A 22,638-nucleotide genomic window follows, 5' to 3' on the forward strand; every position below is an offset into this window, starting at 1 on the left:
GTTTACTTACTGTGTTAAGTACCTTATATTTTTGTTCTTTCTACAACATAAATACTGATTTTAATACATTAGGAATAGGAATTATTTATCAATAATCACATAAAAGGCTTACCAGATACTATTTAGCAGTGCAAGCCTTTAATTTTCTTTCTACCTTTGTAGTCAACTTAATAGGTCAATTTAATCCTAAAACCAGAGAAATGGAAAGAAATTGAATGATGTCTTTGCACTTAAATCTATATATAGTAGAAAGTGAGTTTGATTTCAAAAGAAGAGGAAAACCCTGAATGTACATATATCAATTTGACATTGAGAACTAGATTTTGTTAAAAACAATTTTATCTCCACTCACTTGTAGGACTAATCCAGAGAAATAAATACTCTTTTCAAAACTTTTTGATTTGAGAGCATATTAACCAAAAGAATTAATGGAATAACATTTTCTATTATCTGTCTTATTGTCTTGGGGTTTCAGAAACAGTATTAAAATCAGATAATGAGTAAAATGCCTGATGTCATTGTCTCTCTTAAGCCATGTTTTGTCTCCAGATAAATGGAAATTAGTTAATTTTAGCATTTTAACATAGTTAAGAATAAAATTGACCTTTACTTAAAAAAAAAATCTGGTTACCTAGAGGATAAATAAACATATGTTAAATACTCCAAATATTTCTTTGTGGTATGCCATTGAGTAAAGTGAGTTGAATTCAGTGTAAGAAGTTTATCTTAGAAAAGTATATGTGCTCAATTACTTGGGATCCTTCTAATGCTTTTCCCTGGTTAGCTAATATGTATAGTATTTACAGCTTGAAAGGATTGTTATCTACAGATTGAGTCTGTCACAAATAGGACAGTGCTGAGATGGCAGTCATTTATACATTAAAGTAGTATTTCTGGACACATTTAAAACTGAAAAAATACCAGGTCACAAAACTGTATACCACGATTCCATTTTTGTAAAATGAAAATACATTCATAGTATACAGCAAAATCTTAATATTAACTTTGGGAGGGGTGAGATTATAAGTGATTTTTATTTCATTTATGCTTATTTTTATTTTCTAATTCTTAAGTCCCAGCACAAGCCAAAAAAGAAAGAGAAAAAAGATAAATTATCGTAGAGCCTAAAAACAGAAATATATGTAAACCTTCGAAGAAGAAAAGAGAGGAAGATCCTGAAGATTCTCCATGAAAGATGAAGCTCCAAATATGACGTTGCTGTCTCAGCTCTGCCTCCTTAGGAGAAGCGTGAGCAGAACAGCAGCAGTGAGTACACAGAGTGTGCAGACTGTAGGAACCACAATCTCCGTAACCATTTGCATGTGACTAAGCAAAGGCTCTGAAACAGTAAAGAAAACAACAGCTGAGAATATCATCATTTTGCCAAATATATCTTTATCCTAAAATTTTTTAACTGTATTGGAATAACTTGAAAAATGGCATCATCAAATTTTCTAATTATTCTCATTTGCCATAAAAGAGAATTTGGTGAATTAAATTTATTTAAAAATTATATGAGAGCTTTGAAAATATTTCAGAAAACATGAGATAAAGAATGCCTAAATTTGGTTCTTCCACAGGTGCTATAATAAAGTCCAAATGTCTCTCAATACTTATACTTATTATCGGTTCATCTTGGAATATTAGCAGCCATATTCCATCTAGCTTATAATTTTAATTGGGGGTATTTGTGAAAGAAAAATCCTTGGGAAACATTTCCAATCTTTAAAAGATGTTACTCTATCATAAGAGGTAGAGGAATGTTTATATTGAAATTATTATGATAATTCTTGCATAGTTAATAATTTTTTTTTTGTAGAGACAGAGTCTCACTGTACTGCCCTCGGGTAGAGTGCCGTGGCGTCACACGGCTCACAGCAACCTCTAACTCTTGGGCTTACGCGATTCTCTTGCCTCAGCCTCCCGAGCAGCTGGGACTACAGGTGCCCGCCACAATGCCTGGCTATTTTTTTTTTGTTGTTGCAGTTTGGCTGGGGCTGGGTTTGAACCCGCCACCCTCGGCATATGGGGCCGGCGCCCTACTCACTGAGCCACAGGCGCCGCCCCATAGTTAATAATTTCTAAGAGTTAAATGATAAGCATATTTCACGCGCATTAATATTAATTAGTAGCCATTTATGTAACATCCACTTTTAGGTTGTATTCTGAGCATTCTCGTTACTGAATTAAATAAGGCACAGGACAGGTTCTCATCGTCTTCATAGGCTTATTAATAAATTCTCTATCACATCTCTACATTCAGTTTATTTTAGTTTAATGGAGTATATATCCTTAACATTGCCTAGTTATTTAGATTTAGGGGGGTATTACTGCATGTTGCTATATTGGCCTATAAAAATAAATGAATTGGGTGACGCCTCTTGCTCAGTGGGTAGGACGCTGGCCCCATATACCGAGGGTGGCAGATTCGAACCTGCTCGCGGCCAAACTGCAACAACAACCAAAACAAAAGAGCCGTGCGTTGTGGCAGGTGCCTGTAGTCCCAGCTACTCGGGAGGCTGAGGCAAGAGAATCACCTAAGCCCAGGAGTTGGAGGTTGTTGTGATGCCACAGCACTCTACTGAGGGCGATAAAGTGAGACTGTCTCTAAAAAAATAAATAACTGAATTGGTAGGATTTGTTCTAGCACTTTCTACCTCTGATACCACATCAAAGATGAGTTTGTTAAAACTTATGTAGAGTTAAAGATAAAAATTCAAAGAAACAAATGATATGTGTTGGTATTTTTTTTTTCTTAACTTTATTCAAATTAATATGAGAATACAATATTTAGGTTACATTGTTCTCACTTCCAGGGTAAAGTTCCATTTGTAGAAGAGCCCCTCACCCAGGGGATGTGTTATACACCCTCACAATGTGCACGTTAGGTGAGATCCCACCTCATGCCCTCCTCCTCCTGCCATGTGTCCTCACTCTACCCCTCCTCCTGCTTCTCTCTACCCCCAAACTAGACTGTAATAGTGTTTTATTGTTCTTAGGAACATGTAATTGTTTATATATTGACTTCTTATTAGGATGGAATACAGTTGGATATTTATTTTTTCAATTCTTGAGATACTTTACTAAGAAGAATGTATTTCAACTCCATCCACGTAAATGTAAAAGATGTAGACTCCATCTTTTTCAGTGGCTGAATAATATTCCATGGTATACATATACTATAGTTTGTTGATCCATTCATGAGTTGATGGGCACTTAGGTTGCTTCCACGACTTGGCAATTATGAATTGAGCTGCAATAAACATTCTAGTGCAAATGTCTTTGTGGTAAAATGTTTTTTGTTCTTCTGGGTAGACACCTAGTAATTGGGATTACAGGGTCAATTGGAAGATCTACTTTTAGATCTTTGAGGATTCTCTATACTTCTCTCCAAAAAGGCTGTATTAATTTGCATTCCCACCAGCGATGTAGAAGCATACCCTTCTCTCCATGTCCATGCCAGCATCTGGTGTTTTGGGACTTTGTGATGTGGGCTAATCTTGCTGGGTTTAGGTGATGTCTTAGAGTGGTTTTGATTGGCATTTCTCTGACAATTAAAGAGGATGAGCATTTTTTCATGTATTTGTTGGTCATTCATCTGTCATCTTCAGAGAAGTTTCTATTAATATCTCTTGCCCACTTATAGAGGGTTGTTTGCACTTTTCTTAATGTTTAATTTGTGTTCTCTGTAGATTCTAGTTATCAGGCCTTTGTCAGATTCATAACATGCCAAAATCTTCTCCCATTCTGAGGGCTATCTGTTTGTGGTACTCTTAGCTGTGCAAAAGCTTTTTAGCTTGATCAAGTCCTGGTTATTTATTTTTGGTGTTGCTGCGATTGCTAGGGGGGGGTCTTCCTCATAAAGTATTTTCCCAGGCCAATATCTTCATGTGTTTTCCCCATACTCTTTTCTAGAATTTTTGTTGTTTCATGTCTTAAATTTAAATCTTTTATCCAACAAGAATCAATTTTTGTCACTGGTAAGAGGTGTGAGTCCAGTCTGTCTTCTGCATGTGGATAACCAGTTCTCCCAGCACCATTTGTTAAATAAGGATTCTTTTCCCCATTGCATGTTTTTATTAGGCTTACCAAGAGTAAATGACAATATGTGACTGCGTTCATCTCTAGATTCTCTATCCTATTCCATAGATCTGTGTCTCTATTTTTGTGCCAGTACCATGCTGTTTTGATCACTATAGCCTTGTAATATAACCTGAAGTCTGGCAACGTGATGTCTCCAGATTTGTTTTTATTTCTAAGAACTGTATTTGCTATTCATGTTTTTTTCTGATTCCATATGAATCGAAGTACTATTTTCTCAAGATCTTTAAAGTATGACATTGGTGCTTTGATGGGGATTGCATTAAATCTATAGATTGCTTTGGTTAGTATGGACATTTTAAGGATGTGGATTATTCCCAGCCATGAGCATGGTAGTTCTTCCATTTGTTGACATCTTCTGCTATTTCCTTTCTCAAAGTTTTATAATTTTCGTTGTAGAGGTTTTTCACATCTTTTGTTAGATATATTCCCAGATAATTCATCTTCTTTGGTGCTATTGTAAAAGTAATAGTCTTTGATTTTGTTCTCGGCTTGACAGTTGTTGGCATATACGAAGGCTACTGATTTGTGGCTATTGATTTTGTAACTTGAGACACTGCCATTATTCCTCGATCACTTCTAAGAGCTTTGAAATTGAATCCCTGGGATTTTCCAGGTATAAGATCATGTCATCTGTGAAAAGGGAGAGTTCGACTCTGTCCCCATTTGGATTCCTTTGATCTCCTTCTCTTGCCTGATTGTGATGTCTAGGATTTCCAACATTATGTTAAATAGCAGTGGAGACAGTGGACATCCTTGTCTGGTTCCAGATTTGAGTGGGAATGCTTTCAGTTTTACTCCATTCAATATGATATTGGCTGTGGATTTGCTGTAGATAGCCTTTATCAGCTTAAGGAATGTTCCTTCTAAGCCTATTTTCTTGAGTGTTTTTATCATGAAAGGATGCTGGATATTGTCAAATGCCTTTTCTGCATCAATTAAAGAAATCATATGGTCTTTGGTTTTGATTCTGTTTATGTGGTTATTCTATTTATGGATTTGCATATGTTGAAGCAACCCTGTGTCTCTGGGGTAAAACCCACTTGATCATGGTATATAACCTTTTTTTTTTTTTTTTTTTTTTTAGAGACAGAGTCTCACTTTCTTGCCCTCAGTAGAGTGCTGTGGCATCACAGTCACAGCAACCTCCAACTCTTGGGCTTAGGCAATTCTCTTGCCTCAGCCTCCCAAGTAGCTGGGACTACAGGTGCCCATCACAATGCCCGGCTATTTTTTGTTGCAGTTTGGCAGGGGCTGGGTTCGAACCCACCACTCTTTGTACATGGGCCCAGCGCCCTACCCACTGAGCCACAGGTGGTGTTGTATTCTGTTTGCTAATATCTTGTTATGTTGGTATTTCCTGATACATAGTTGCATCATGGTTATTGTGTCTCTGATCCTTTTAGATTCCATTGCATAAGAAATAATGCCTTCTATGATGGGAAAGTCCTTCTTTTGTTCCTTACTACATCTCCAGGACTTAAAGCACTAGCAAATTATGAGTGCTTAATAATTACTTGCTTACTTGCTGACTGAGCAAATATAAGAGTATTCTTTGTAGCCAGACGTTGTGGCGGGTGCCTGTAGTCCCAGCTACTTAGGAGGCTGAGGCAAGAGAATCACAAGCCCAAGAGTTTGAGGTTGCTGTGAGCTGTGACACCATGGCACTCTACCAAGGGTGACATAATGAAACTCTGTCTCAAAAAAAAAGAGTATTCTTTGGCTTTTCTTTCTTTTTTTTTTTTTTTTTTGCAGTTTTTGGCTGGGGCCGGGTTTGAACCCGCCACCTTTGGTATATGGGGCTGGCGCCCTACTGCTCTGAGCCACAGGTGCCGCCCTCTTTTTTAGTTTTGTTTTGTTTTTGAGACAGTCTCACTATGTCGCCCTGGAAAGTGCTATGGCATCACAGCTCACAGCAACTTCAAATTCTTGGGCTTATAAGTGAGTCTCTTGCCTCAGCCTCCCAACTAGCTGGGACTACAGGCGCCCGCCACAACGCCCGGCTATTTTTTGGTTGTAGTTATTGTTTGACAGGCCTTGGCTGGGTTTGAACCTGCCAGCCCCAGTGTATGTGTCCGGTGCCCTGGCCACTGAGCTACAGGTGCTGAGCCTATTCTTTGGCTTTTCTTCATTCCATTTGGTGTAATAGTTGACTTTTGCCCTCCTTCCATAAACTGACTATAACAAAAACAGTAGTTATATAGATTTACAGTAGGATTCAGAAAAGATAAAACTAGAGTGGATAAAGGATTTATTTCATGGTAGATTTCTTACATATTTAAAATTCTTATAAAATAGAAATTTTACATTGAAATAAAATTTTTAAAAATCCTTTTAAATTTTGTTTTTGTTTTTTGGAAATAGGGTTTTGCTTTGTTGCCTGGGCTAGAGTGCAATGGTGTGATCCTAGCTCATTGCAACCTCAAACTCCTGGGCTCAAGAAATCTTCCTCCCTTAGCCTCCTGAGTATCTGGGATAAAGGCATGAGCTACCATGCCCAGCTAATTTTTCTTTTTTATGGTAGAGTTAGGCACTTGCTATTGCCCAGGTTGGTCTCAAACTCTTGGCCTCAAGTGAACATTCTGCCTCAGCCTTTCAAAGTGCTGAGATTACAGGCATGAGCAACTAAGCCTGGCCCTCTTTTTAATTATAAGATTGACTTTAGGCTTGGCCCCCGTAGCACAGTGGTCATGGTGCCGGCCACATACATCTAGGCTGGGTGTGGCTCGAACCCAGGCCAGCTAAAACAACAATGACAACTGCAATAAAAAAAAAATAGCTGGGTATTGTGGTTGGTGCCTGTAGTCCCAGCTACTTGGGAGGCTGAGGCAAGAGAATGGCTTAAGCCCAAGAGTTTGAGGCTGCTATGAGCTGTGACACCACTGCACTCTTGAGGGCAATATAATGAGTCTCTGTCTCAAAAAAAAAAAAAAAAAAGATTGACTTTAGGTAGATCTATATTTTGAGATTTTGATAATGTTACATGTATAATTATGTAGTTTAATTATCAAAGGAAAAAATTAAAATATACTCACCTGCAGCAAGCATCTGATTGTTGATAGAGCAAATTTCCAGGGCTTTGAGGTGCCAACTTTCCACCTAATAAAAACCCACTTGTTTAGTAATGTTGTCTGGATTAATTTTTTGCTGTTCAAAATCACTTTTAGAATAAACATGGGGTAAAAATAAATGTGGAGAAGTCAAAGAATAGCCTTTATTCTTGAGGATCATACAACCTACTGCTTTCTAATGAAGAAAAAATAACACATGCCTCATAGCTATCAGTCATAGGTTCTATTTATAGTCCTACTGGGTTCACCTTAAAATAATTTTGGTAAGCATGAAGATTTATTTTTAATTTTTTTCTTTTTATTTCCTTATTGTTTTTTTTGTTGTTGTTGTGGTTGAGGCAGAGTCCCACCTTCTGCCCAGAGCACATTGCAATGGTGACATAGCTCACTGCAACCTCCGACTCGGGCTATGGGCATCCTGCTGCCTCAGCTTCCAGAAGCTGCTGCAATTACTGGCGCTCACTGTGGTGCCTGGCTGGGTTTTTCATGTGAGATTTATTTTTAAAATTATACTCTCAATTATAATTTATACTCCCACAAGGCACAGCAACAGAGAGAGGGCTGATAGAAAAATTTGTAGGTTATTAAAAATGTTTGGAAGACTTAAAGGATTATGAACTGTTTTTTATGAAACAGTCTCACTCTGTTGCCCTGGGTAGAGTGCTGTGGAGTCATAGCTCACAGCAACCTCAAACTCTGGGGCTTGAGCAATCCTCTTGCCTGAACCTCCTGAATAGCTGGGACTATAGGCACCCACCACAATGCCCGGCTATTTTTTGGTTGCAGTTGTCATTGTTCAGCAGGCTTGGGCTGGGTTCGAACCCGCCAGCCTCAGTGTATGTGGCTGGTGCCCTACTCACTGAGCTGTGGGCACCGAGCCTAGAGATAGGGTCTTGCTCTTATTCAGGCTGATCTTGAACTCTTGATCTCAAGTGATCCTTCCACCTCAGCCTCCAAGAGTGCTAAGATTACAGGTGTGAACCACCACATCCACCCTAAATTTGATTATTTTTAATCTCATTTTGAAGTGAGTATGTTTGTATAGCTTTGCTGTTTGGTGGGGAAGTAAATGAAAAGGATATTTCCATTATACATTCGATTTGTTTAACTGTTTTTACATATATTAAAGAGTAAGTAGTATTTGTTTGCTTTAAAGCATATTTAGAATAACATTTAAATAGCTTATTGATTTTGTCCTATCAGAATCTAAACTAAATGGGACTTCTGTCTAACTTCCAGATGTGACTCTACCCTGAATGTTCTATGTGGTAGGTTAAAGTTTAAGGCTTGCTTGCTTTATTCTAAGGAAATGAACAAAGGGGTGGTGAGAAGTGGTGGCAAGGTAAGTGGCCATGTGGTTATACCCCTGTCCTCTTTCTTGGAGAAAAAAGGAAAGATGCTTTCCAAGCTCTTTGCGTGCCCTCGCTTCCTAACTCTTCTGAAATTCAGAACAAGTAACATTGACGATTAGGCCTACCTCTCTTGGACTGGGAAACCCATTGGCAGTGATAATCTTCTTGTAATATTGAACTGAAGCCTTTGGATAGCGAGGCTTATTTCTGTCATTAAATTCGACATAGTAGAATCCGTATCTATCTGAGTATCCTTTCTCCCATTCAAACTTATCCAACAGAGACCAGGAAGTATACCCTTTTACATTAGCACCGTCTTTTATAGCTGCAAAGACATTTATCCCCTTTTTAGTACATTTCATTTATTTAGAAAAACAACTGTGACAATAATATTAAAATGTTTTTATTTATAACATTTAGAAGCAAGTTTTAGTTGATCATTTGTGTTATCAAATTTTGGTTTTACTTAAATAGAAAAACAAATGAAAACGTGGTTTGTATCTCACCTTTCAGCATTTCATTTATGTATCCTTTAAGATAATGAATTCTCCATTCATCACATAATTGAGTACAGTGTAATTTTTGAGATGCTCCATTTTCTGTCACATATATGGGAGGATCACCATATTGAGTCTGAAAGTAAGTCATAGCAAAGAATATCTTAAAAATTCTGGCCTACAGGTAAGGTTCTGAATAAGACGTTCAGAGATGAACCTGCCGTTTAAGCCTGCTGTATTCTAATCAAATGTATTTTATTTCATTTTATTTTTAATTTTTTGAGACAGAGTCTCATTTTGTCACCTTTGGTAGATTGCCGTGGCATCATAGCTCACATAGCTCTTGTCTCGTCCTCCCAAATAGCTGGGACTACAGGCACCCACCACAATGCCTGGCTATTATTTAGCCACTCTGGCTCAGGCTGGTCTCGAACCTTTGAGTTCAGGCCTCCCAAATCAAGTGTATTTTAGTATTTAGTAGATGTCAGATGGTATTTGTTTTGAGATAACGTATATGGGAGGTAAGTTCTTATGAAAGAAAATATGTATATTTTTTCTTTTTTTTTAAAGACTCTTACTGTGTTGCCCTGGGTAGGAAGACCGTGGTGTCATAGATCACAGCAACTTCAAACTCTGGGGCTCAAGCAATTCTCTTGCCTCAGCCTCCTGAGTAGCTAGGACTACAAGTGCCCACCACAACACCTGATTAGTTTTTGTATTTTTAGTAGAGATGGGGTCTTGCTCTGGCTCAGGCTGGTCTCAAACTCCTGAGCTCAAGCAGTCTACCTGCCTCGGCCTCCCAGAGTACTAGGATTACAAGCATGAGTCACTGCGCCTAGCCAAAAGAATATATTACTATTTCTCAGTAGATCAGCATTATTGAAAGGGAACTGTACTTCAGGTTTTGTTCTTTCCCACATGTTCCATTTTAGGTGAGAAGAGTAGCAAAATAAATTTGGGATAAGACTTTTAGCCAAAGTAACATACATAGAATTGGTTATCATAGTAGCTGCTACCCTGTAAGGCCTGTATTTAGATAGTCTCTGAAGTATGAGTAATTAGGTTTATTCTGTTTTATTAACCTTCATGTAAGCTATGAGAACATGAATTCAGGTCTAAATGTCGCATAAATAGTTTAATGGGATAATCACCTGGGCAAAATTGAGGAGCCTTCTAAATCCCCATGGCACAGAATATAGCCATTTAGACCCCAGATCTGGCCAATTTGGGTCAACTAGTTCTATTAAGTCACGATCGTTCTGGTAGCTGGGCCCTTGGCGGGAGGGGTAGATCCTTTCTGTGATATATCGAGTAGTAAAGTGACCTAATCCCAAGAAATCAGATGTGCCTTTAATGTAGCTCTTCTCCTGGAGTGAGAACACTGGTAACCTTGACATATCCAGGCCTTGCTCTGCACTCTTTCTTCCTATTGAGAGAGAAAAGTAGAATTTAACAGTCTTATCTTCCCACAACCACTTTGTTAATATATCCTGATGATACTGACATGTTGACATAGAAGCTGGACTTTCAGATTCCTCTACAGGGAAAATATAACCTTAGCTTTTCAAACTGTAATTTTGAAATTTAAACACTATCCAAAAAGTTTTTAAATTCATATTGATTAAAAGTAATACTTTCACAGATTACTAAATAAGTGGTGTATAGACAACTGGGTAGGCATCTGAGACATCTTTATTATTCCTTACATCAAAAACTCATAATTTTCGCTGCCTCTGGGAAGGGACCTGGAAGGGCAGTGATGGTATGGGAGGGGCATGGACACGTTCATTTGTTGTTGGGAGTATAAGCTGACATGACCTCTGTGTTGGGCAATTTTGTCTTTCAAAAATGTAAAAGTGTATATTCTTTCAGTGACCAATTTCAAATCTGTTTATCCTGCATTTAACTTACATAGGTAAAAGGATGTGTGTACAAGGATCTTCTTTTTTTTTTTTTTTTGTGAGACAGAATCTCACTTTGTTGCCCCTGGTAGAGTACCATGATGTCACAGTTCACAGCATCCTCAAACTCTTGGGCTTAAATGATTCTATTGCCTCATTCTCCCATGTAGCTGGGACTTCAGGTGCCCGCCACAATGCCCAGCTATGTTTTTAGAGACAAGGTCTTGCTCTGTCTCTGGCTCAGGTTGGTCTTGAACTCCTGAGCTCAGGAGATCTACCCACCTCATCCTTCCAGAGTGCTAGGATTACAGTCTGGCCTAACGATCTTTATTGTAGATTGAGTAGCGAAAGATTAGAAATGACCTAAACGTTTGTCAGTAGGGCCTGGTTAAGTAAATGATGAAGTATTTATCAGTCCAACGCTGTGAAGCCACTAGAACAAGTGAAGCAGCACTTTATATGCTAACGTGGAAAGATTGCCAAGATATATGTTTAAGTGAAGAAATACTTAGAATGCTGCATGTATTCATTAAGTACACACACTGGCCAAACAGTAGTTTTTGCTCATATATACAAAGTTTACTTCTTTTGGGAAAGAAGGGTGGAGAGTTAACTTTTCACTTTGTACTTTTTTGTACTTTAAATAATTTGAAACATAACCTTGTATAATCTATGCAAAAAAAGTTTACGTGAATAAAGAAAAGCAACATTTTTATGAATTAATATAAAATGTAACCATAAAAAAATTTCCAAAAAGTCTATTGCTTTAGATAAAATGAGTGAAGTTTGTATTATTAAGTATCTTTAACATATTAGCATGTTATTACTTTCAGTTACATTTAATAACTTGAGAAAAAACATGAGGTATTGTCACTTGCCCTACATTGTTTCATACCATAGCCACTTACCACGTGTGGTTATTAAAGGACAGACCTTTTCATTTTGTTTAATTTAAATAAACACAGGTGGTTAAAGGCTATCATGTTAGACAATGCAGATACAAGACATTTTCGTCATTGTGGGACATTCTATTGGGCAGCATGGGACTAGAGATACTTGTGTTCATATTTTTATTGTCAGTGCTTCAAAGAGGCCTAACTTGTCAACAAGAATTCAGACAGAATTCTCTCACTACTGAAGTAAATTTAAACTGCTTATAGAGGATTCTTCATTCTGTGCAGTACAGAGGAAAAGTTCAGCCCCTTTCCACTTGCATCATTACAAAATTGGAGTTGGTAGGGGATGGGATTATTAATCTTAAACTCGAGAACTGCTCTCTGACAAATATGGCTTTTTAGTGCAATCCTGTTGTAGCACTTACAGTGGCCTCTGAGGGTCCCAGGAGAGCAAATGTACTGTGTGAATAATAATGTGTATTTGCAGGGACATGGGCCCTGTCACATCATGAAGGCTTTTTCCATATGTATCTTGAGGAAATTATTCTCAGGATTTTGAGTGTATGTCTGCAGACATGTTACAGAAATGGTTATTGTCAAAAGATTTCTAAAGATTTTGTTTAATGCCTTCATTTTCAGATGATAGGTTCTGAGACCCAAAGAGGTAAAGCACCTTGCTCACAGTCACTCACTAGTTGATGGCAGAGCTGGAATTAGAACTTGCTGCCTCCTTTTCCAGATAAGTCTGATAAATAGTGCTTTAGAAAGGGAAATTTTTGAAATATTGACTATTCTTAAGCAGATAGCTAAGATATGTAAAATCGTAATGGATTTCAGTGTTATCCTGCTGTTTTCTTTTTTTCAGGGTGGGTGAAGGCTGCTACCTCTAAATCGGGGACAATATGTTTAGATTCCCGTGGCCAGACACTGCTGGTTGCCTACCCAGTGGTCCTAGGCCTAAGAAGAACGCCTGTCTTCTTGCCCTTTTCCTCACCTTCCAAGGGACCACCTCCTTAGAGGAGTCCTGGCCTCTTCTCAGCCTGCAGGGCCCTAGTCATGGTGGTCCTAGAGCATCAGCTGAGCATATGGTGTTCTGTCCATTGAAGCATAAAGGGTAATAATGGGAGTTCTAACCAGAATAATTAGGGAAGAAAAAGAAACAAAAGGCATCCAAATTGGAAAGGAAGAAGTAAAATTGTATCTGTTCGCAGATGATATGATCTTATATGTAGGAAACCCTAAAGATTCCACAAAAAATCTGTTAGAGCTAATAAATGAATGCAGCTATTTAACAGGACACAGAGGGAACATGGAAAAATTAGTTGCATTGTATACATTAACAGTGCATAATCTAAAAAGGAAATGAAAATAATTTCACTTACAACAGTACCAAAAAGAATGAAAAAAACATAGAAATTAGCCAAGGAGGTGGAAGACTTGTATAGTAAAAACTATAAAACATTGCTGGAAGAAATAAAGGAAAACATAAGTGAAACATATGCCATGTTCTTAGATTAGAAGACCTAATATTATTAAGATGTTAATACTACCCAAAGTGATTTACAAATTGCATGTATTAATAATTTCTGTGAAAATTCCAGTGATGTTTCTTGCAGAAATAGAAATAGAAAAACTCATCCAAGAAGTCATGTGGACTATCAAGGGACCCCAAAAAGCCTAAACAATATTGAAAAAGAACAAAGCTAGAGGAATCAGAAATCAGACTTCCTGATTTTAAAACTTACTACAGAGCATGAACAACTACACTCTCACACAAGAAAAGAAAAAGAAACAAATTGAAGTGGCAGGGAAGGGGAGTAGGAAGGGGTGTGGTAAGCTCCCCTGTTTGAGGTGGAGGGTTCAACTACAGCTTGGATTTTACCCAACAAACACAATGTAAACTAATCATTTATACCCATATATTAATTTGAAATTTTTTAAAAAACCACAAAGCTATAGTAATCAAAACAGTGTGGTATTGGCATAAAGACTAGTAGAATAGAATGGACAGCCCACAAATAAACCCTTGCATATATGGCCAAGTCGTTTTTGACAAGGGTACCAGACCATTTTTTTTTTTAATTTCACCTTAAATTATGTTTAGCATATAGACCATTTAATGGGGAAAGAACAGTTATGCTAGGAACTGGATAGCCAAATGCAAAAGAATGAAATTGGACACAACCACCACCATATCAAAAATTAAAATGGACCAAAGGCCTAAATATAAAACCTAAAACTATAAGACTCTTAGAAGAAAACATAAGGCAAAAGTTTCATGATGTTGGATTTGGCAATTGTCTCTTAGCTCTGACACCAAAGGCACAGGCAATAAAAGAAAAAATAGACATATTGGGCTTTACAAAAATTTAAAAAATTTGTGCATCAAAATACTATCAGTAAAAAGGCAACCTACAGAAGAGGAGAAAATACTTGTAAATCATATGTCTGATAAAAGATTAATATCCATGATATACAGATATGCTAAAACTCAACAGAAACAACGCAATTAAAAATGGGTGAAGAGGGCGGCGCCTGTGGCTCAGTGAGCAGGGCGCCGGCCCCATATACCGAGGGTGGCGGGTTCAAACCTAGCCCTGGCCAAACTGCAACAAAAAAATAGCTGGGCGTTGTGGCGGGCGCCTGTAGTCCCAGCTACTTGGGAGGCTGAGGCAGGAGAATCGCTTAAGCCCAGGAGTTGGAGGTTGCTGTGAGCTGTGTGACGCCACGGCACTCTACCGAGGGCAATAAAGTGAAACTGTCTTCTACAAAAAAAAAAAAAAAAATGAGTGAAGAACTTGACGTTTTTTCCAATGAGGATATTCAAATGGCCAATAAACACATGAACAGGTGGTCATCATCATTAATCAACAGGGAAATGCAAATTAAGACTACAATGAGGGGCCAGGGACAGAGACCAGCCTGAGCAAGACCAACTATAATGGGATGACACTTCACACCCATCAGTATGGCTGTTATCAAAGTGAGTATTGGTGAGGACATGAAGTAACTGGAACACTTGTGAGTTATTGTTGGGAATATAAAACAGTACAGCCACTGCTGAAAACAGTATGGTAGTTACTCAAAAAATTAAAAATAGAATTTACCTTGTGATTTCTGGTATTTACCCAAAAGAGTTGAAAGGTGAGGTGAGCTTCAAGATACCCATATTCATAGCATTATTCATAAAAGCTAAAGCATGGAAGCAACCCAAGTGTCCACAGATGGGTGAATGAATAAAGCAAAATATGGCATATACATACAGTGGAATGTTAGCCTTAAAAAGCAGAGAAATTCTGACATGTTACCAAGGGAATAAACCTTGAGGACATTATGCTGAGTAAAATAAGCCAATTACACAAAGAAAAATACTATACGATTCTACTTATGAGGTCCTTAGAATATTCAGAATCAGAGACAGTAGAATGATGACTGCCAAGGGCTGGGGAAGGGACGAAGGGGAGAGTTAATGTTTAATGGGTATAAAGTTAATTAGTTTTGTAATAATAATAATGCTGGAGATGGTTGTACAAGATTGTGGATGTATGTAGTATGATGCCTGGATCACCTTGTGGCTGTGGGGAGTGGTGCTTTGTGCAGCTGAAGGTGCCAGGGGAGGAAGATGGAATGAGCCTGGGTCCTTAAAGACATCCCGGAGGGTGAATTAACTAGCCTTGGATTACCTCTTCTGGACTCAGATGAGCTGATAACATTCCCTACTTTTTAAGCCATTATAGGTGGAATTTTTGTTGTGTGGCAGTTAAAAGCAGCCAAAGTGATAGCCCTGTGAGCTTAACCTATATTCATTTCTTTGACACTCTGGAAACTGGACCGGAGCTTGGAAAATATTCCTTCAGCCACAGAAAGAACCGACACTGGGGCTGACCTGGCTCATGCCAGCCTCTTTGACTCCTCTCCCCCAACTGACTGCAGTGGAAATGGTGTGGGGCAGGAGACACAGGACAGCAGAACAAAGTGAGAGCAACCCAGAGAGCTGCCACACACACCCCCACTGCCCAAGGTTCTGAAAGTTCTCCATTTCCAGGTCTAGGGATTTGGGGGTGGGGGTTCCCTTCTGCCGATTCAAATAATCAGTTCTCAATTCTTTGCCTCACCCAAGCCTAGTGAACTGCTCATTTCACTTGGGCTCATCAACAGTTGCTGTGGTATCTGAAGCTTAAAAATACGACTTGCTCACCAATATGGTCCTTCATGGCTTGAGGGTAGTCACCAGCATAAATGGGGTTAGCAAACCAGCCCAGGCAGAATTGTAGGTATCTCTCAGCAGCCTCTACATCCTTAGGGTTACTAATGTCCAGAGGTTCCCCCCAGTCACAGTTCAGTGAAATCCCCACCAGACCTAAGGAAAGAAAGAAAAGGTGACGGGGGTGGGGGGAGTGACCTTTGCTTCTCTGGGCATTTGTGTGTTCTCAGGACATGTGTCTGGTTACGGCTCACCTTGCTGCTTGCTGCGCCACGTACTGTTATAAGAATGCCAGGCTTGGGCGTGGGCCTGAAAGAGGATCAAGAATTCATTGTTCATTTTCTCCATTTCAATCTGGGATGGCCTTTCTCCTTGCTAACTCACAAGATCCAGTTTAAGACCCAGCATTTACATAAAGTCAGCCTTGATTATCCCAATCCATAGTCCTCAGACCTCTGGAGACAATTATTTTCTTTGTTGATAAAATTTGGTGTAAGTCGGGCATAAATATTTATCAGCCTTCTCTCCTTATATTCTCTCTTTGCCAGCCAGCAGTGACCAACTAGAACAATGAAGGGAATCCTGGGATTGTCTAATGAAGTGGGACATGCCAAATAATATCAGAATCACATCTCTTCAACTCACTACCTTTTACAGATAAGAAGGCCTGAAAAACAACTTCTGTGTTCATTATTGAAGATGTCTTCAGAGCTCTGCCCTTTAAATATTCACAGTTTAAGAAATCATAGGCTAAATACAGAACGAGAATGGGCAGGAGGCGCCTGTGGCTCTATGGGTAGGGCACTGGCCCCATATACCAAGGGTGGCAGGTTCAAACCTGTGTCTGGCCAAACTGCAACAAAAAAATAGCCGGGCATTGTGATGGGTGCCTGTGTTCCCAGCTGCTTCGGAGGCTGAGGCAAGATAATCACCTAGGCCCAGGAGTTGGAGGTTGCTGTGAGCTGTGATACCATGGCACTCTACCACAGGCGACGTAGTGAGACCGTCTCAAAAAAACAAAAAAGAACAAGAATGTCCTCTCTTCCTGACATGAATTTGAGGGTTTGAAGTGGCTCCTTGTCTTCCAGCTTGAAGAGGTTGTCACCTGTGGGACGTGTCCTTGGGAGCCAGTCCGGTCAGGATTGTTCCCCGCCATCATCACCTGTAACTTCATGCATGTCCTGTAATGTGACCGTTCCCTCCCCACTACCTCAAGCCTTCCCTATAGCCTGTCTTCACAGCTGTGCCTTGGGCATCTTCTCTGGGTGTCTCCTTTACTCTGCCCTGAAGACCACTGCCTTGCAGCTCCTCCCAGCAGAGATCATTTTTCCTTGACCTCAGGCCCTGGGAGGAGAGTGGAGTTTGCTTTGTTCTTTGCTGCTTCCAAACTATTTTTCATCCTCCTTCAAAAACCCCAGATCCTTCAAAGCCCATATTGTCAGATGACCATTCCCAACCCCACTTGCAGCTGTCTGTGATCAACCCCCATTTACTACTCTTCATTCACTGAAGATTTTTTTCTCCTACCACCACATCCCCCTTCCTCCTGTCATCATTCCTCACAAGACAGCTTGGATCTGTAGGTGACAAGTTCCCACACACATGTGGTCCATCCCTTTGGCTAGACTGTAAGCTCTCAGCCATAGTGTCCAGTAGAATGCTGGATGACAGGACATGCCCTCCATAAGTCTCCACAGAACTGAAGGTGTGGATTTGGGGCAGAGCGGCAGAGGGCTGAGCTCAGGCTCCCACCCTGGATCAGGCAGAGCTGACACTGGAGCTCTCCCTCCACCAGCAGACCCCATCTCACCTTAATGATGTGATGTGCTGCCGTGTACAGGCCAGTGCCATGGAGCTTCAGGCCAGGTGCGTGGTAGCCTGTCTCATAGCCTTTTTCTGCCATTGCCTACAGGGACAGGAAGTTGTAAGAAGTAGCTGGGAGCTCTTCAGTGTAGGAAGTGGACTTTCTCACCTGAAGAGGGGCCTTGCTTACCTGAGGATCACTGAATGTAATCCAATGTTTCACCCGGTCCCCAAAGGCCTCGAAGCACAGATCAGCGTAATCACTGAAGTAGCTGGTCATGCTCACGTTCTGCCACCCGCCATATTTGACCTGGAGCAGCTGTGAACAGAGAAGCAGATGCCCCAGGGAGACAGTGGCAGTGACAAACCATAAAGCGATTTAAATGTGATCTGCTGTGTGACATCCTCATACAAACAAGAGGGAGGCAGCAGAGGAAATGTGATACTCTGTTGCTTAGAAGGAACGGGCAGAATGAATATTTAATAAAACTTGCCAGAGGAAAGGAGTCTGATACTGCGGAAAACATCTTGAATATAGGTTCTGAAGAAATAACACCAGGCATGAAAGCTCTAATGAGAATTCTGAATGTTGTGCAGATGTCGGAAGCCTCCCAGAAGCCTTGCTGTGGGGCAGGGTCTGCCTTTTTCAGTGGGGGTCTCTCCTCAACCAAGTGAATCTGCTCACAAAGGCATATTGGTTGAGATGACCTGTTGAGCTCTCCTTGGTGGGTTTGAGGGAATGCTAAAGGGGCATTATCCAAGGAAGAAGCCAGAGGAGGTTTCAAATTCATCTCCCTGAAGCCGGCTTTGCCCCCCAGCCCCAGCCCCAGCCAGAGGCGTCCGTTGGCTCCCCTTCCCTCAGAGGAAACCACAGTCCCTAGTCATCTTAGCTCAGCACTGGAGGCCTTCCAGGTACGGCCCCAAGCTACTCCTGCAACCCCTGACCTTCCCTACCCTGCCTGCTCCCCAGACTCTAGACCTGCTTCCTCAGCCCCACTGCAGCCCTAACCCCTCCCGCCAGCAGAGGGGACTTCATCTTCTACATCAGGATTCATACTTACCATGTATTTTATATATATATATTTTTTTTTTTTCAGAGACAGAGTCTCACTTTGTCACCCTTGGTAGAGTGCTGTGGCATCACAGCTCACAGCAACCTCCAGCTCATGGGCTTAGGTGATTCTCTTGCCTCAGCCTCCCAAGTAGCTGGAACTACAGGCGCCCACCACAACACCTGACTATTTTGTTGTTGTTGTTATTGTTGCAGTTTGGCCAGGGCCGGGCTCAAACCCACCACCCTCGGTATATGGGGCTGGCGCCCTATTCACTGAGCCACAGGCGCCACCCACCATATATTATAAACATCAGTTAAACCAGCGTAACCTCCCTGCCATGGGTAAGTGTTTTGGACTGAAAATTTTTGTCTCCCTCACTGCAACAGTCTTGGGAGATGTGCACAGCCTTTGGCAGGTAACAGTCAGCACTCTGCCCTCAGGAATGGGATTTATGAAAGAACTCGATGGAGTTTTCTCTCTTTTGCCCTTCTGCCATGTGAGGACTTCACATTTAAGATAGCATCTTGGAAGCAGAGACTGGACCCTCTCCAGACAACAAACCTGCTGGTGCCTTGATCTTGGACTTCCCAGCTTCCCGAACTGTGAGAAATAAATTTCTGTTCTCTATAAATTACCCAGTCTGTGGTATATGATACAGCAGGACCAGTGGACTGAGACTGAGTCGGAGAGACATTTTCACTCATCTTACAGTCCTGAGCCAGTGTCCAGACCCTAGTCTCGCCTCCACTTCCAGGTTCTCAGGTCTCAATCAGCTCCTTCCTGCTGAGCTGAGCTGCCCTTGGGCCTCTGAACCTTCCCCAGTCCTTACCTGGGGCAGGTCCCAGTGGTGCAAGGTCACGATGGGCGTGATGTTGATCTTCAGAAGGTCATCGATAAAATCACTGTAGAATTTGATTCCCTTCTTGTTCACCTGCTCAGCTGTAGGTGAAATAAAAGAGGACTCTACAAGGAAGGGCCTTGGCTTTCTGGAGTGCAGCATTTGTGCTCTGTGGCTTTTTGCACCTGACAGCACCCTCAGGCCACCAGTCTTCTGAGTCTCAGAGGGATGGTAAAGATACGCCTGGGAGCCCAGTCACCTGCAGAACCTGTGGGAGCTGCTGCTGTCAGAAACCATGTTCATGGCTGGTCTCCCTCCCTAGGACTCTGTGGTGTCCCTGCAAAGCCAACATGGCCGAAAGGGGCTGCACTTGGGTGCAGGAGGGACTCCCCTAACTCACCTCGGATGCCTGTGGGCAGGAGCCGGGGCCAAGACAGGGAGAATCGGTAGTGGTTAACCTGCAGCTCCCTCAGCAGAACGATGTCCTCCTGTGCAGACAAAGGTGAGGAGGCAGGGCTGGTCACCTGGGGCCCTGGGAGGGGAGTGAGGGGGAGGAAGTAGGGGTCAACTATGCCTCAGGGCCAAGGCTCTCGTCTGTAACTCTTGGTGTGTGAGGAGGGACCTGTTTCTTCATATACACAATAGATGTGATTGCCACCTGGCCCCACTTCATGAAAGAGCTATGCCAAGAGTCGAATAAAATATGTGTGGTGGCACTTTGAGGGTGTTCCTAATAAACTTGGATGATGAATCCCCCAAGAAGCCATCCATAAAGGAAAGTGGGTGCTCCATAGGAGAATAATTCACAAGCAGGGACCAGGGGTTCAGGCCACTGTGACCTGCAGAGGCCATGGCATTAGCCCTCCTGCTGCTTATCCCTGGCTCAGGTGGAGGCCCTGCTTCCTTTTCTCCTACATCCAAACCCCCACATTTTGGCACCCTTCCAACCCCCCAGCTCCCAACCACCACTGCCCCCGCGTGACAGAGCACTGGGTTGACACTGTCACCCAGGCTCTCCCAGTGCGTCACTCCCCGCCACTCACCTGGACCTTGTAGTAGCTATCACAGGCCACATCGGCTGTCTCATCCCCGAGCACCTTCCCTTTCCTGCTGTGTGTGAAGGCATCCCAGATGCTGGGCCCTTTCCCATCCTGGTCCCAGGCACCCTCTGTCTGGTAGGCAGAACTGCCCACACCCCAGGAGAAGCCTGCAGGGAGAGACCCATGCTGGGCCCCGGGCAGTCCCACCTCACCTCCGGGGCTGGGCCTTCCCAGCCTCATGGCAGGACCCTTCCTGCCACTCTGCCCTACTCCTTGTCTCTTAGGGACAGGAGCAAGTGAGCCAGGGTGGTTAAAGATATATTAACATTTTGGGGGCATAATTTTAGCTCTGATTAGCATTTATTGTCTGTATAATTTTTAGTAACTTAAGAAAAAAAATCTGTTAGGAACTTCTTTTATTTTGCAACCACATGGAGGTATGCTTCCCATCCAGTCAGGAAACTAAAACCAAACTCCTTGGCAAGTCAGTCAAGGTGGCAGGCAGACAGAGACAGAGGACGGGCAGACTAACACTGGAGTGAACTCACCAAGTGGGAAGGTTCCATAGTAGAAGGAGGCCTCTTCTGGGGACCCCTTCTTGGCAGTCCCCAGCCTGAGCACCAGCAGTAGCATCCACCAAAGGGTGACATCCCGCGCTGGCTTCATGGTACCCGGTCCTTCCCCATACCTGAAAAAAGCACACCTGCCTCGTGCAGGCCCACACAGCTAGGCTGGGGGCCAGAGGCAAGCTAGGGGCAGGGGGGCAGGGTAGGAAGTGGGGGAACTTTATCTAGTAGACCCACCAGCAGAGGCTGAGGCTGGGCGCTGCATACCATTCCCGTGTTAAACTGAGGAGGAGACAAAGGCTGGGCTTGGGGAGCTCCGAGTCTGCTGACCAAGGCCCCAAAATACCCCTCTCCCCACCTGGCTCCCTATCTTATTGGGAGACCCAGCTGGTACCCTTATCTAATGGCTAAGCCATCTCTGCCCTCAGGAAGCTCCAGGGAGCCCACGGAGCCCCTACAGTACCCCAACTTACACACTGTGACATATGTGTGGGGGATCAGCTCCCTTCCCCAGCTGGGGCCACCCATCCCAGGGCTTTAGTCCTGAGTGTTAGCAAGATTTTCCCCCCACTGGGATCCCCTCTTTGATGCCAGCCAGCTTACCCAGGATCATCCTTGGTCCCAGACACCCCCAGAGCAATAGCTGGCAGCCAGAGCTCCCTCTGACTGACCCCCCAGGGCCTATGCTGCTCCCTGAAAGCAAAGCCCACGGTGCAGCCGAAGGCTCTAGTTGGGGGTGTGGTCTGTGACCTGACCCCTCCCCTAAGAAGAGTTTCAATAGCCCCATTCAGTGGGGCCAGGCAGGAATGCTGAGCTGGCCAGTGGGACCTGAGTCAGCTGCTGGGGACTTGGCACTGGCTCAAGCTTGAGGGGCGGCTGAGGCTGGAGAAAACCCAGTACTCCTGGCCCCTCCTGGGCTTTTGTGCCATTTTCAGCCCCTCGGTCCTGTGACTCTTGAGTCCTGGGGGTGGCATAGGGACCAACATGTGTTTGCATCTGTCTGTGTCTCCCCTCCCTGCCTCCAGAAAACAGTCACTGTAAAGTTGGTTTTTCCACCTCAGCCAGTCTTTGGCCCTCTCATTCATTTCCTCACTCACTCATTCGTTCAGCCAGTGCTGCCCCTCCTGGAGGCTCGGGCCCCTCCTGCTGCCCCCGAAGTGCCTCCCAGAGCAGCCCTCATGGGGCTCTCTCACTGTGCTGTCAGCTGGGCCTCAGCCTGTCTTCATTGATTAATTTCTTCCTACACATCCTCTCATGGGCAGCAATTCATCCAGGAAGCCTTTCTGGACAGGCACTTCCCCGCCTCCTTGTAGA

At 42.4% G+C, this 22,638-nt stretch overlaps 2 protein-coding genes across 5 annotated transcripts in view; one reads left to right on the top strand and one right to left on the bottom strand.

The window, feature by feature from the left end:
* ZWILCH (zwilch kinetochore protein) overlaps nucleotides 1-1,616 on the top strand; it is a 47,865-nt gene extending 46,249 nt beyond the window's left edge. For all 4 annotated transcript variants that reach the window (XM_053596101.1, XM_053596102.1, XM_053596100.1 and 1 more), the window contains one exon: nucleotides 1,074-1,616. The gene's annotated coding sequence lies outside the window, so the exon portion shown is untranslated. The remainder of the gene's footprint in view (nucleotides 1-1,073) is intronic.
* Nucleotides 1,224-22,038, bottom strand: LCTL (lactase like). Its single transcript, XM_053596107.1, has 14 exons — nucleotides 21,928-22,038; nucleotides 21,307-21,446; nucleotides 20,762-20,925; nucleotides 20,119-20,206; nucleotides 19,710-19,819; nucleotides 18,016-18,144; nucleotides 17,833-17,928; nucleotides 16,277-16,331; nucleotides 16,017-16,178; nucleotides 10,173-10,447; nucleotides 9,031-9,157; nucleotides 8,650-8,849; nucleotides 7,137-7,200; nucleotides 1,224-1,339 (listed from the first exon to the last, which is right to left on the bottom strand). Exons 2-14 carry the CDS (start codon nucleotides 21,422-21,424, stop codon nucleotides 1,224-1,226), a joined length of 1,704 nt encoding a protein of 567 aa, XP_053452082.1. The 5' UTR covers nucleotides 21,425-21,446; nucleotides 21,928-22,038.
* Between the last annotated feature and the right edge of the window lie 600 nt (nucleotides 22,039-22,638).

Source organism: Nycticebus coucang, chromosome 6 (assembly GCF_027406575.1).
Source record: "Nycticebus coucang isolate mNycCou1 chromosome 6, mNycCou1.pri, whole genome shotgun sequence".
Taxonomy (NCBI): domain Eukaryota; kingdom Metazoa; phylum Chordata; class Mammalia; order Primates; family Lorisidae; genus Nycticebus; species Nycticebus coucang.

Excerpts from the sequence above, each read along its gene's own strand:
- LCTL (XM_053596107.1), bottom strand. The coding sequence starts at position 21,424 with ATGAAGCCAGCGCGGGATGTCACCCTTTGGTGGATGCTACTGCTGGTG. Across the intron at positions 16,332-17,832 it reads CAGCACATCACATCATTAAG|GCCCACGCCCAAGCCTGGCA; the intron begins GTGAGATGGGGT and ends ATCCTCTTTCAG. Across the intron at positions 8,850-9,030 it reads CATAAATGAAATGCTGAAAG|CTATAAAAGACGGTGCTAAT; the intron begins GTGAGATACAAA and ends ATGTCTTTGCAG.